The following is a 15,863-nucleotide window of genomic DNA, read 5'->3' on the forward strand; positions in this document are numbered from 1 at the left end:
GCTGGTGGGTGTGATTAACTTGTCTGTGTTTTATGTGTGTGTGTGTGTGTGTGTGTGTTTAGATCCTGGAGTGCACCGCAGAGGGCCACGCTGACAGAGGTCCTCTGAAAGAGGCTCTAGAAAGGGCGGAGGAACTCTGTCAACAGGTTTATTTCTCCTTACTGATTCCTTACTTGTTACTTTAATTTAAAACCTTTTTCTTTCTGTGTGGAAAAGATTTGCAAGTTGTTTCTGTGTATTATATATTATTGTGTTAATCAGGTAAACGAGGGCGTGAGAGAGAAGGAGAACTCTGACAGACTGGAGTGGATTCAGAACCACGTACAGTGTGATGGCCCTGCAGAGGTATAAAGCTCACTAATTAAAGGTGTAGCCATCAAACAAATACAATCTCCTGCCAGTGATTCTTTCTTCCCTCAGGCTCCTACTGCCTTTCTCTTTATGTACACAAGCATGAACGCCCCTTGTTGCTGAGTGGCTGGAATAGTGTTGCATGGCTTGGTCTGAGCATTTCTTTGTTTCCGAATAACAGAGCCATGGCTGTGTATGAACACTGGGGCTGTACCTGACTCAGAATTGGATTTGGCTGTTCAATATGAATATTCAACCATGCTTCCTATTTGTCCAAATTGAGTTTGAGAGAGCTAACTATGTTTACAGCAGATCAGGAATTTGCAGCAGGATTTTTTTTTGCTGACACTAGATATCAAACAAAAGACATCATCTGTTTCATGTTACGTTGCTGTGAGCTGTAAATTTCGCTGCTTCTAAGCAGAAGGCAGCAGACAATGTTAACCCTCTGGAAAGTTTCCTCAGTCTCACTCAGAATCACCCGGGGTCTGGGTCTGCAGCTGCCTGTTCCAGAGAGCAGCGTGTGAGCTTACTGGGATGTTTGTGTCCTCAAAGGCAGACACTGTCTGACAAAAAAAAACTGCTCAACTTAAAGAATCTCAGCTAGCTGAGGGATCTCTGACTGATAATTCAAGCTCACAACTTTCAGGCGGCAGCCCTAAATAACATCAGATGTTTTTGCAGCACACACAGCTGCTGGGCCATTTGGAGATATTTGCTAAATTTCTCAAAAACATATTGGATGACAATCGCTGCCTACCACCTTTAAGTCGCAATATAGTATGAATAAAGTTCATAATGAATTCAATTTGTATTCTCTTGTTAACCTTATAAGTTGGTTTCTAAAGATAATCTTCCATAATATGTTATTTTAAATAAGGTAAAAGATTCCTCTAAAGTTACTCTCTTTCAACAGAACCTGGTGTTTAACTCTCTTACCAACTGTCTGGGCCCCAGGAAACTGCTCCACAGCGGCAAAGTGAGTACAACTGCAACGTTTCTGAAACTGTGGTAACCAGAGTAAGTGAACTACTCCAGTGGGGCTTCATATTCTGGATAAAATTATCATTTTTCATTTTGCTGAATGAATATTTTAAATGTTGAAGCATCCAGACAGACTGGGGAGTACGGGGAGGTGAAATGAAAACATTAGAGGGTCAGGCCGCGGGCTGTCGTGGTCACATGTTACCTCAGACCACAGAGTAAAACCTTCACAGTGATCAGCGAGCTGGTTCATCTGAGCAGAAACCCAACAGAAGGATCTCAGGCAGTGATGATACAGCAGCACCATGAATAATGTTGTTATATAAACTTAGACATTTGCTTTTTGGCCGAAGAATTAAACTAAATCTGGTGCTGAACAGTTGACTATAATACCACCATCATCACTGAGCAGTTACAGAAGTAAAACTGTTTTGATTATAATTGTAAATTCTGTCAGTGGTGCCCACAGTTCGATCTAAATGTGGTAAAATGACTTTTAGCCGGTATGCTCCCCACTGCTGGAGTCAGCTCCCTTTGGGATGAAGATATGTTTTATAAGCTAAGCTTAGCAGTTTTTAATTAACCCTTTAAAACCTGAGAAAATTGGCTTGAAAAAGTTGGAAGGCATGAGCAACTTGTTAAGAAATGAATGACTAGATATTACCCTGAGCCAGACAAAAAAAAAACTCCCAAGTGACATAGAATTTTCTGGTTGACCTTTTTATCGTGTAAAACCCTTGTTTGTTTGTTTGTTTTTTGATAATTTTCTAATAACTCTCTATCTATCTGTATTTTGTTTTGTTTTTTTTAAACAAATTTTTTGTTAATTTTTTGGCACCTTTTAATAATTTTTTGCAGCGTGCAGGGCATTTGATCATTTGAAATCAAACCAGTTTGCCCAGGATTTGACATTTTTAAATGCTTGTGAAAGCTTTCTGAATACAGCACAAGAAAATGGATGTCAATCCACGTTTTAAAGGGCTTATAAGCTTTTGTTATTTTTATTTGTTTTTATAAATCTGGCTTTAAACCTATCTGCAAGTTTATAACTTGCCTCTTATTTTATACTTCTATTTTTTATTTTATATCTCTTTTTTTCTGAATCTTTTTTTAATCTGTTGCCTGTAAAGCACTTTGAATAACCTCGATATAAATATGCTTGCCTTGCCTTACTTATTGAATAATATGATACGTATATATGACTCGTGTCTTTTCAGATGCACAAGGTAAAGAGCAACAAGGAGCTCTGGGCTTTCCTCTTTAACGACTTTCTGCTTTTGACACACACGGGTAAACAGTTCACCTCCTCTGGGCCTGATAAACTGTTCAGCAACAAGAACAACGTACAGCTCAAGATGTACAAGCCGGTAAGACAAACACACACACACACACACACACAGACACACTCTTAGAAAATGTGCATTTTCTTGTCGAGAATCACCTCTGATGTTGTGTTTTTCCTTTAGCCTGTGCTGCTTAATGAAGTGTTGGTGAAGCTGCCGGATCCTTCCAGCGACGAGCCCACCTTCCACATTTCACACATCGATAGAGTCTACGTACTCAGAACGGACAACATCAATGAACGGTAGTTGTGCGCACGCGCGCGTGCACACACACACGCACACAGACACACACAGACACACACACACACACACACACACACACACACACACACACAGACGTGGTGTGTTGGGTTTTTCTTTTGTTTCTGTGGCTGCTTGTACAATTGCTGTTTGTGTTTGTGTTGTCAGGACGGCCTGGGTTCAGAAGATCAAGGCTGCGTCTGAAGAATTTATTGAGACGGAAAAGAAGAAAAGGGAAAAGGCCTATCAAGGTTTGTCCAGGGTTCTCATGGTCATGGCAAAGTCATGAAATTTCACAATCACATTTTCCAGGCCTGGGAAAGTCAAGAATTTAGTGAATCATGAAATTTAGTTGTGCGTAATGAAATGTTTACACTAGTCTTCCACAGTTGACCTTCCATGTAATGTAACACGATGACTGATTTATTTTCCAAATCTGTCAGCGTAATGTAGCTCTGACATGAGCTGATGTGTGACATTGTTTTTTTTCCTTCATTTCCTGGTTACATTCTCTCTCTCCCTTCATGTATGCCAGCTAGCTGAAATTGCAGTTATGAGCAAGAAGAAAAAAAATTATGGGTCCTTGAAAAGTCTTGGAAAAGTTTTTAAATTTTGTCCATGAAAATGTGTAGGAACCCTTTTTGTCTCTCCACTGACACAGCAGTACTGATGGCAGCCAATGTCTGGATCAATCAATTTGTGTGTGTGTGTGTGTGTGTGTGTGTGTGTGTGTTGTTTTTGCAGCACGATCAGTGAAGGCGAGTGGAATCGGCAGACTTCTTGTCACCATCTTAGAGGCGACTGAACTCAAGGCAGCCAAACCTAATGGTGAGCATGAATACACTCGTGTTGCAGGACGCTCCTCACGGTTCAGTGGACAAAGAAACACATCATGGACTTAAAACGTGGTGGAATCCAGATTTTAATCTCTGCTGCATGCTACATGCACTGCTGCATGGATACCTAATGAGGAGAAAGATAAAGCCGTATTTATTTATGGTGCCCTGTCATCTTTTTAATTTTTTTTTACATCAGTTCAGATTTAGTCAGAGGATTTTCTGTCTCCTTAAATGTTCCTTCTTTTTCTTGACCCTCCATTACTCCTCTTATCTCTCTCTTCCTCTGTTCCTCGCCTTTTTTCTCTCTTCTTTCCTCTCCCTACTTTTACTCCCTTGTCCCTCTTATCACCTGTGTCCATGTCCTCGCCCAGGTAAAAGTAACCCCTATTGTGAAGTGACCATGGGAGCTCAGATATTCACGTCCAGAACGCTCAACGACACTCTGAACCCCAAGTGGAACTTCAACTGTCAGTTCCACATCAAAGATCTTTACCAGGACGTCCTGTGCATCACCATCTTTGAAAGAGACCAGTTTTCACCCGATGGTCAGTCACCAGCTTATTTCTTCCCTTTTTCTTCTTCTCCACCCTCGCTCCTTCATTGACTCCCACTGATTTCACTGTAAAGCTGCAAAACAATAGCCCAGCACTGGTCAGTGGTTGTTGATAACACCCCTTGGAAATCGAAAATGAACGAGGAGGCTCCAGACTAACTCAGAGTCGTGATCTGGTCAGGCTAACGACCGACTCAGGTTTCCTTGTTGCAAAAGTCTGAAATTAATTTGTAAAATTAATTTTTAACCCTTTAAAACCTGAGCAAATTTCTCTTGATTTCTTTCAAAAACATGAGGAGAAGGCAATGAGCAACTTCCCATGACATGACCCAAAAAGCATTAAGCAACAACAACAAAAAAGTGAACAACAAACACGAAAATCAACAAATCATTAAACTATAAATATATATAACATTTTTCTGTAACATAATTTAAAATATAATAATAATTATAGAGTTTTCAGGAGATTTTCCCCTAGTTTTCAGGATAATTTTCTGATAATCCTCCCCTCTTTTTCAAAGCTAATTTTTATGTAATTTTCTTCTTCACTTTTTACTAGTTTCTTGCAGTTGCTATAACATTTCTTGCCCAGTTGGTTATTGCCTTTTTTCCCCATGTTTTCAAAAATCAAACAAATTTTTAAAGGGTCAAATAGCTTGTGAAAGGCGTCTTAATGCAGCACAAGAAAACTGATATCAATCCAGGTTTGAAAGGCTTAAACATGATATTCTGTTGCTTAACTTAGACTGTAGATTGTGATACAAAAGTAAAAAAAATCTTGATGTGAAAAAAAACCAAACTTAATTCTCACTTTTGTGTCATTGTAGCCTCACACATACCTGGCTATCACATTTCCTGAGCTCTTTTAAAACCTAATCTTTCTATCTCCTCTCTTATATCAGACTTTCTGGGTCGTACAGAGGTTCCCGTGGCAACCATAAAGAAAGAGTTGGAAAACAAGGGACCAGTAACACGCCGCCTGCTGCTGCACGAGGTTCCTACAGGGGAAGTGTGGGTCCGCCTCGACCTGCAGCTCTTTGGCAATAAATAGACAAATAGGATGAAGTGACATAAAAACAGAGTCTTCTACTCAGACATCCAATAAGGATATTTTCCTCCTGCAGAGTAACCAAATAAGAAAGGCTGCTTTTTGTCACCTAAACAAACTCAGATGCCCCCTACACATGCCTAATATCAAACTAGACACCTCTGTACTGAACTCGCATCATGCCTTAACATTTTAATATTAACCAGCACTAATAATACCTCTCCTGATGTCATCTGAATCTTCCAGTAGGGAATTGGCGTCTGAGTGACATCATCTGAACCCACCAAAAGGAGTCAGATCTCCTGTGTTTTTCTCGCTGTTGACCTGAGGTAGAAAAGGAGGCCTGACTGGTGCCGCTGTTTGCACCCGCACAGGATGTACTGTACTAGAGTTCAGAGGGACGTAGAACTGGACAAAGACTGCTTCAAAACAAATAATCATTATATTAATAAATCAATAAATCTATAACTATAAAGGGTCTTGTATGTTACCTAGACTCTAACAGCTCTGTATCTCAGTTACAACAGTTGGGTTTTAATTGTTCATTCACTGAGACGCACTTTGCCAAGTCTGCTCAACCGAGGGCCGTTTATTGAGTCTGAGTTTAGTGTTTTTTCTTAACCTACAAGATATGTATATGTTGACTTTTTTGGGGGCTGAGGTTGTGACTGATGGCTTTCAAGAGACACTGCTGTGGACTTTTCTCACAGTGACATTAAGTGTGTTATAAGCAGTAGACGGCAGATAACGGACAGCAGTACGGACTGCGGGATGACCCTGACGAGAAGATTTTGTCGTTAGCTTTGGTCTGGAGTCAGTTTACTACTGTAGATAGAGGATCTCAGGATTCGCTGTTCCGAGTTGAAGGTCCGTCTATGTTTTGTTCTTTGAATTTTTCTTCCAGAAACAGAAATAAAAAATACTTATTAACTTAATAAATTATTTGATTTTCATTTTCATTTAAGAAATAAAAATTAAAAACCATTTTAGTTTTCAGTTCAGGGTCAGCAATGGAATACAAAGAATACAAATGCCTCTTTATTTTCTTTTTATCCTGTAAAAAAACAAACACCAAGAATAAATAAGATAGAAGATAAAATACCAAGAAAAAAAAAGATGATAAACCGGTCTGAATACTGGAAGTTTTACTGTGTAGAAATATTTCTCTTGCTAACTACACCAATTTGATTTTAGCTCACATGCATTTAACAGTGTTTTTTTTTAAAAAAGATTGAATTATTATTATATATATATATATTTTTTTACCCAGGACAACCTCTGGTTTCAGAAATGACAAAAAATGGAGAAAAAAAAGGCTGGTTTTTCATCTCTTTTCCTTTCCTTTTCTTCTTTTTCCTTTTCTTTTGATAGGAGAAAGCGGAAGTTGCATTTCTATTCTGTATATTCAATTTCTGACCCCAAAGGTGTTTTCATTGTTGAATTTTAAAATGGAAATCAAATGAATATATTTTTGCTTTTTCCATTTCTGTTTCTGAAAGGAAAATTTAAAGACCAAAAAGTACATGGACCATGTCATCTCTATCACTGTGTGTGTGTGTGTGTGTGTGTGTGTGTGTGTGTGTGTGTGTGTGTGTGTGTGTGTGTGTCTGGAGTGTAGAATATTTAGTTGAGATATTAGTAACGAGTATCTTCAGCTGAGAGCTCTTGATGCTGCAACTTTTTAGTTAACTTGTAACTTCTGGCCTCCCAGTCTTTTAAAATCTGCCAGTTTTTGAAACCATTACAGTTATTTGGGATGATGTTGGTGGTCTTTGGAGAAATGTATAAGCTTTTTCTTTTCTGTGCAAAATCAGCCAAGGCCAAGTAGTTTGAGCGCAAAATAATTTAGGTGACAAGATGACACGGGTGTGAAAAGCTGTACTGGTTAACACCTTGAACTTTTTCTCACGCTGAGTCAGCTCTTCCTGCCTTTTTTTTTTTTTTTTTCTAGTTTGGAGGACTTCGTGGATATCAATATTGTGAGGCAACACAGATTAGCAGGTTTTCATGAATAATAAACAGTATTTTTACATTTTCACCCCGCCAGACAGATTTTTAAGTGTCATTCTCCTCATTGACAGCAACATGGTCCACCTCTGTTGCCCCAAAAAAGTATCCCTTTTTAACATTCATGGTCAAAACTTTACGTGGATGTAGTGTGCAAAAGGTTTCTATTTATGTTGTTGGTTGACTCTCGTGTTTTCTGCCTCGTTTTTACTCTTTTGTCCTTTGCCTTCAGTTTTTTTCTAACTCTGAGTGCCTGCTGGTGCTCCAGATATTAACAAAAAAAGTGTTTTATTTATTTCTTAATTTATGCGTGTGTGACTATCCAAAGGTTTGGAGCGGCTTTGCTTGCTGTGTCATCTTGGATAATCAGTTGGTATCCACTGGGTTTGTTTTGTGTGTTGTCAAATATTAAAAATGTGTTCAGCAAACACATGTCAATACTGTTTTGAAAGGCAATATAACATCTTAGATGATTCTCTGCGGTTGAGTTTTACTGTAAGTAGACTAGGGGACTAGTCGTTTTGTTAGGCCTGCTGTTTTGTATTATATTATCTGCAAAACTCCGTTTTTAAGTCTTGTATTAACTTTGATGTTTCTTTGAATTTGTGGAAATGTGCAAATAGACTGGACTACCTTCCTTGTCTGTGTAGGGGTGTTTGAAGTTTGTCTGTTGTTTTACTTTTTATTTTCTGCAGCCTTTTGCATCGACTGCTGCTGTACTAACTGAGTTTAGTGATCGTCTGATCAGTCTGGGGTCTGTAACCTGCTGTTTGTACTCACTTTGGCCTCCGTGTGGCTCTTTCTCTGAATCAGGGTTTCTTAAGTCAAATTAAAGACATTAAAAGTCAACAAGCTGTCAAATTATTGGCTGCCTCAAGACAGCGCACAACCTCCTGCAGCCATGTGTAAGGGTTTAGTGGCCCCTGAACTTCAGCTTTAGACAAAATAATATTTAAAGTTCCAGTCTGTAGGCTTTAGGGCGATATATTGTCAGAAATATAATATAATATGATATTATATAAGCGTGTTTTCTTTAGTGTGTAATCCCCTGAAAATAACATTGTGTTTTCGTTACCTTAGATTGAGACATTTATATCTACATTGAGAGCGAGTTTTCACCAGTGTAGTTTGCTATGTTACACCGGCATAAAAAACAGACAAACATAACACTGGCTTTAGATAAGGCCATTCATGTTTTCACAAAAACCACAATAGTTATTAGCCCCTCAGCAATCAGCTGAGCTGTGTCCGGAAAGCACAGATATTTAACGTGAAACTGCTTTATTCAGTGTTTTTACTGGTTTCAATCACCTGGTCTGTTTGTTTTGGAGAGGAAGAGACCTCTGCTGATAATTTGGCTCATGGTACTAACTTATTGAAGGTCTGGAACTTAAATTATAAAAAAGCTGAGCACACATTAGCAGTTGCTGGGCTAGCGGCCCGTCTGCGATGAGCCCAACAATGACGGAGAGACACTTACTTGTAACGCGAAACTGCCTTACTCAGAGTTTTTACTGCTTCAAATCACCTGGTCCATTTGATTTGGAGCGGAGGAGACCTCTGAAAATAATAAATCTCCCAGTAAAATCCTCCTGAACAGTGAACACTGAAGGAAATTTCAGCTGGTTGTAATCTGCGGTCCTCACCGTTAGATGCCACTAAATCACACACTGCGCCTTTTCTAAGATTATTTTTTAGGGCTTTTGCCTTTATTACAGGATAGCTGGAGGCTGACAGGAAAGTGGTTGAGAGACTGAGAATGACACGCAGCAAAAAGCCGCAGGCTGGAATCAAACCACAGGCCTCTGCAAAGGACTGAGCCTACCTGGGACGCACTCTCTACCAGGTGAGATAGAGGTCACCCTCACACACTGCTCCTTTCACCAAGATTTATTCAATGCTGTGTGTTGATGAGTGAGGCTCAGACTCCTCTGGATTTTAAGTGATAGGTACAGTGGCCCTCAGGGTCAGAGCACTACAGTATTTCACAAAACACTACAACATTGAAGAAAATACTTCAACATTTCAGAAAGAACTTCAGTATTCAGAAAAAAAAGTAGATATTTCAGAAGACACTTAAACATTTCAGAAACACTATAAAGTTTGAGAAAACACTTTGTGATTTCAGAAAAAAAATTAACATTTCAGAAAAAAACCCTGACATTTCACAAAACACTGCAAAATTTGAGAAAACAATTCAACATTTGAGAAAACAAAACATTTCACAAAACACTTGAGCATTTCAGAAAGCACGTAGACATCTGATAATCTCAAATGCAATTCTAGCTTCATTTCTCAAATAGTTATCGAGTTACTCTGCTGAAAACAGTCTTCAGCCTTTGCACATAATTAGAAACACCACCTCACCGTTACGACTGCAGACAGACCTTCACTGCTGTTTTCAAGTGTAATGTCTATTGTGTGGTGAAATAAACGATAATCACAATGCAATCATTTTTAAAAGTTGTCTACTATGAGGAAAAATTCCATGTTTGCGAGCACAGGGAGGACAAAGCGTTCATTTCACTACGTTACAACCACGAAATGTGTCTTGTTTTGTCCAGTGCATCAAATATTTGACAACATTGTTATTATGTTGTAAAATACAGTCAATATTTTGTGTAATATATTATTAAACAACCAGACTCACTTTCAAGGATATTCAAGGAATTCAAGATACAGAAAAAGGAGGCAAACATTTTAAGGATTTAAGGATTTTATTTAATTTCACTGGTTTGTGTTGGTGTCCAGCCTCAGAGTCACTGAGGTTGAGTGTGGAGTTGTCAGTGCGCACCAATAGACCTCATTAAGTCCTTCTTCACCCTCCACTGGCTCCGGGTCCACAGGAGCAACAGTCATTATGTAACCACACTTAGTGACTCTACGAGCGGCTGACAGCAACACACACAGCTACGAAACTCAGTCGACAAAGTCAGCTGAGCCCAGCCTTCTGTGGCCGAGCGCTACAGTGGGAGTAATGGATTTAATGCAGTGGGACTGTCGATATAAACGGTGGTTACTAATCATTTTACGCTCGGTTAGAAACTAATGTGTCACAGATGTAGATGATCCTTCTAATCCAACTCAAAGTTTCTGTTGATCATCGAGGAACGATGACTTCAGGGTTTTTAATTTTATACAACCTCAATGAAAAGATTTAGTTAAACTGTATTAATCACAGATAAAAGTCTGTTGTTTTTGTTGGTTTTTTTTCAAATTTAGATGCCAAGAAATTAACTGTTTAAACCCTGGATTAACTTTAGTTTTCTATTGTTTATTCAGATGCCTTTCACAAGCATTTAAACCTTGAATAAATTCAGTTAAATTTCTTTTGAAAGGCACTCAACAACTTGGCATGAAATGTACCACGAATAGCCAGTCAGTCAGTCAGTCATTTTCTGTAACCGCTTGTCCTCGTAAGGGTCGCGGGGGGGCTGGAGCCAATCCCAGCTGTCATCGGGCGGAAGGCGGGGTACACCCTGGACAGTTCGCCAGACTATCGCAGGGCCGACACATATAGACGAACGACCATACACACTCACAATCACACCTAAGGGCAATTTTTAGAGTCATCAATTAACCTGAGCTGCATGTCTTTGGACTGTGGGAGGAAGCCGGAGACCTCGGAGAGAACCCACGCGGACACAGGGAGAACATGCAAATTCCACACAGAAGGGCCCCCGCCCAGACCGAACCCCGTTCCAACCGGGATTCGAACCAGGGACCCTCTTGCTGTGAACAGCAACAGTGCTAACCACAAAGCCACCGTGCCGCCCACCACGAATAGCAAAACATAATAATAATAATAATAACAATAAAAAATAGTAAAAGGTGACAAGAAAGTGACCAGAAAATTTGCTTAAAAAACAGCAGGAGAATCACTAGAAAATAAGCAAATAACAAGGGAGAAATGTCAACAAATCTGCAATTACATTAATAATAATACTTCTATGTTTAAAATTAGGTTACAGTAAAATATATATTATTATTTATTTACATTTGTTATTTTATTTTAACACTTTTTTAGGTCATGTCCTGTTTTTAGTGTTTTCCTTAAAATAAAATTTAAAACAAAATTTTGTAAGTGACATGATCATAATACTGCACCACTTTTAGAAACACTACCACCGAAAAGACAGAATGTGTCTCTTAAAATGAGAGTGTAAAAGAGAGAAAGCTTGCTTCAGCTGATATAAGAGGCCGTGTGTTTGTGCATTGATTTAATTGAATTTGGTCAAGTAAGTGGAAAGCTAAATTTGGCCAAGTGTAAAGAAATGAATACAGGCAAGCAGCATAAAAACAAAGTTGCCTGTCATCATGTCTGTGTGTAGTCAGTGTAGTCATGTACGTCTCTAAGTAAAAAAACGTATGTATGCAGGAGACAATGTACAGATTTGGAGCACGAAAAACAAACTCATGATGAATTTCAGTTTATCATCATCCCCCAACTGTTAAAGATTTGGTGTAGTCATTTGCAAACACAGCAGAGTATGAGCCTAGGTTTCAGTTTTGTTTTGTCTGAGGATCCACCAGAAAATTTTGAGTACCAATTACTTGCATTCCTGCATCCTGGTGAATTTTTATGCACCAATTTCTGCTTTCTATGCATAAACATATTGTGAAATTGTCTTTGACTTTGTTAAAATAAAAGCTGTCTGCTACTTTCATGAATGTATCGAGGGGGATAAATGCACTTGTTCTTAATATTAATATAAAGAAGGAAACGTGTCTCCTACTATCCCCCCTCCCCCAAATTCTACACCTATGCAGCAAAGGGCAGTTTTGACAGATATTTCCATGTTTTCGTGTCCCTATCCTTGTTCTAACAGTTAAATGAATAAACCTATGTGCAGAGTCCTTTTTTAAACAATAGGAAGAGACCTGGATGACCCTGTCAGTGAGTTTACCTCGATATGGACTCTCTTTTACTCTCCGTCTCTCTGTTGCTGCAGGCCACCTTTGCTCAGCTCAGGTTTTTGGCCAGAACACACAGACCCCTCATTATTTTGAGTTCTGTGTGTGTGTGTGTGTGTGTGTGTGTGTGTGTGTGTGTGTGTGTGTGTGTGTGTGTGTGTGTGTGTGTGTGTTACATAAGACAGCTGTTCATGTGGTGATAATCAAATCATTCCCATGACTGAGTCAAGTGGAGCTGAGGGCCTCTCAGACTCATCCTCCCTGCACATGTCACTCTCTCTCTCTCTGTCTCTCTCTCTGTCTCTCTCTCTGTCTCTGTCTCTCCACATGTGTTTATTCCTTTCCGTCTCTGTTTTTATTTCTCCAGCTGCCTCCAAACTACTCTCTTCTTCTGCTTTACTGCACTTTTCTTTTATACTTTATCTCACTCACAGGCACTCTCGACCCATCGCACCCCTTGCCCTGTTTTTGCTATTTCTGTCTTCTGTCTGCCTCTACACTTACTGTACATTTATATATAAAGAAATGTCCAATTAGATGTTGAATCAGAAGTCATGACTTATTTTTTTATGTGAAAGATTTAAAAAAACAAAACAAAAAGGCTTGCATAAAATATTCAAAATGTGAAATATTACTCCGATCGTTTGGCAGTAAAATACAGTTTTAGTTGGCAGCTGTGCCAAAGCCATTTTACTTCCATATTGACCAGGTACTGGTGATCTCAGAGACAAAAACACTGTTTCATGAACCTTTCGCATGGCTTAATAAACATTTAACTTACCTTTAATTTATCTGTTGAGATGAAATGAACCTCTATAAGAATTAAAAACAGCTGTAATTGTTTTAAAAATGAAAGGCCACTTAGGGGCCGCAAAAACAAGACGTAAACACAACACTGACGTATCTTCATCTTTTTAGCTGAAACTTTTTAGCAAACTGTTGCTTAAACACATCCAGCAAATGTGGAGCAACATTATCAGTCATTTTTAGTTGTGTTTATGTCCACCTGATAAATGTCCCGGTCAGCACCAGACGTCAATATGATGTCAGAAAGATGTTGGACTCTCATGTTTGTAATTTAATTTTGGATGGAATGAAAATCCATTTACTAAAAGTCTGATGATGTTAGTATTTCACGTTGTGTTGACATTAGCAGACGTTTGGTTTTGCTCTCCATAGCTTATGACTAAATGTGAGTTCATGTCAAGATGATGTTGGCATTAAAAATTTGGATAACTTTGTGTTTTGGTTACTAAACACAACACCCACAAAATATCAACGTCATCAGTCATCAAGAATCTGTGTCATGTTGATGTTGACATTGAATTTTGGATAACTTTATATCACAGCCTATATTCAACCAAATATCAACGTCTAACAGCATTGGTAGCCAGCTGGGGTAAGTCCAATAATCACTCACTTTTATCTCTGTTTTTGGTCTCCACCAACTCTGGGGGGAATTATTTAAATTTTTAGCTGCTAAATGCTTCACTATGTTTACCAACTAGTCCCTGTGTCTGTCTGCTGTTTGGTGCTGAGCAGGTAGCGTACAGTAGATTTTTCTTAGAGCTTTTTCTATGAAAATAGCAGCCTGCTGCGGCTGAAAATGGTACTGTGAGAGCAGTAAGAGATGAATGGTATGCTGAAATCATGAGCTGAAACTCTCTTTAAGGCTTTGTAAAGCCTGGGGTAAGCTGCAGATTCAGTTGATAATTCTCTGTTAATCAATATAAACAACTTTTTGACATAGTCACAATGTTTTCACAGTCTTTTGACACATCGTTGTATCATTGTTATCACAGAATTGTGATCGCTGCCTTTAAGATTAACTTGAAAGTTTAATTAGAAAAATGAATATTCCTGTTTTCATGGGTTATGCTGCCAGAGATAAAAGTGTAAAACATTGCTATCTTGTAAGTACTGTGCTTAAATGTATACATTTAAAGATAAGGTGGCATTTAGTTGTGAGATTGCAGAACTGAAACTTCTTCCTTGTTCCAATCATGCAGGAGAACTTTGGTGGCTGATGTAAAAACACGAGTGGCCCAGTATTGGGTTCGTCTGTACTGCAATACTGTAGAACAACATGTAGTACTCTGTGGAAGAAGACACGCTCCGGATGTAGATGTAAACAGCTCATTCTAAGGTAATGAAAACTTTGGTTATAAATTTAAACAAATGGAAACACAGTTATGAATGTCTTCCATTTCTGTCAATAGATGGAAAGACATTTCACCACTGAATTAGAGTGAAGCTGGCCCTTTTTTTTCTCTCTCTGATGGATTTGAACTGAGCCCACACTTACCTGAAGGTTCACCCGTTAGTCATGAATAATGAAATGAAATACTAGTGGAGCACTGTTGTGCAGTCCGGTGTTCCCATCCAGCATCTGAAACTCACAACTCCTGTCCCTTGCTATTTCAGAGATGACTGACAACAATTCCTCACAGAACACAGTGCACGGAGTTGGGAGTGTTAATATTTCATCACGCTGAGCAGGAGGTGCAGAAACAGATGCATTATGGATGGTAAGTGGTGCATGTTTTGTGCATTCTGTATGTAGAACAAAGTTTATATCTGTGTTTAACAGTAAGGACAGCGATGTTGTGTTAGAGGAATGCTCCACCCACAAAATGACCGTATCAGTTAACTCTTCAATGTGCGAAGAAAACGTTGTTTCACACAACAAATACAAATACATTTATTGACAGATTGGGGGAGAGCACTTAACAACAGGAAAACAATATCAAAACATCCATTTACAAACTCACAGGCAACACAGTATAATACAAGTATCTGTACTTCCTAAATACGTTTGTTTGTTGTTTTTTCCCACCAAAACCTTAGTATTTGCACCTGAATATAAAGAGAGCACAGATAAGTTTCACTGTATGTTCAGTTTCAAATAGTAAAATTATTTAACCCAGATTGACATGATCACTATAAAACGCCTAAACTGTATCTGCTAAACATTAGCATGTTAGCATTTTCATTGATGTTAGCTGACGTTAGCCAACTCCCGTTTGAGTCCCACCCCCCCTGCTCGCAGAGCTCCACTTTCCCAAGCTCAGGCGAACATTTAAATAGGTACTGTCATTAATTGCTATTAGTTTATCAAATGCAGTCTCATACAACAAAAGCATCATATGATGTTCAGCTTCAGATGACTTGATGTGGTAAAGAGCTACAGAATGAAAGAGACACACAAAGCAACACATCCTCATACAGCAGTTTGTATGATATCCTACAAATAGTGCCCCAACAATGACGTCGCATACTTAAAGTTACTCTGATCAGGTTTACGAAAAGAAACGTGTTGACAGTGAACATTAAAACGAATCTGTATTTCTGGGAAAACTGCTTTCCTCCGTATGGGACCCCTTCCTACTTTACCCCCGTCACATTTTGTTCATGTAATTGCAGCCCTCCCAATATGTGGGTTATTCTCAAATTACTAGCTCATGATTATGTGTTATTTTTTACTATTTTTGTTGCATTACTTTTTGTAGCAAAAAGGTACAAACAATGCATGAGAAGAACCTGGACAGAGTAGACCGAGTGTAGATGACGGAGATGAGGAGAGA

The 15,863-nt window shown here is 38.8% G+C and overlaps 1 protein-coding gene across 2 annotated transcripts in view; it reads left to right on the forward strand.

The window, feature by feature from the left end:
* itsn2b (intersectin 2b) overlaps positions 1-8,217 on the forward strand; it is a 41,602-nt gene extending 33,385 nt beyond the window's left edge. For both annotated transcript variants that reach the window (XM_088078120.1, XM_088078124.1), the window contains exons 32-40: positions 63-146; positions 262-345; positions 1,268-1,330; positions 2,553-2,702; positions 2,802-2,920; positions 3,087-3,169; positions 3,663-3,746; positions 4,129-4,302; positions 5,213-8,217. In XM_088078120.1, the coding sequence (XP_087934246.1) occupies positions 63-146; positions 262-345; positions 1,268-1,330; positions 2,553-2,702; positions 2,802-2,920; positions 3,087-3,169; positions 3,663-3,746; positions 4,129-4,302; positions 5,213-5,361 (990 nt within the window). In that variant the 3' untranslated portion in view covers positions 5,362-8,217. The remainder of the gene's footprint in view (positions 1-62; positions 147-261; positions 346-1,267; positions 1,331-2,552; positions 2,703-2,801; positions 2,921-3,086; positions 3,170-3,662; positions 3,747-4,128; positions 4,303-5,212) is intronic.
* The last annotated feature ends 7,646 nt before the right edge of the window (positions 8,218-15,863 follow it).

Source organism: Plectropomus leopardus, chromosome 1 (assembly GCF_026936395.1).
Source record: "Plectropomus leopardus strain MGB_pleo_1.0 chromosome 1, ASM2693639v1, whole genome shotgun sequence".
Classification (NCBI taxonomy): Eukaryota; Metazoa; Chordata; class Actinopteri; order Perciformes; family Serranidae; genus Plectropomus; species Plectropomus leopardus.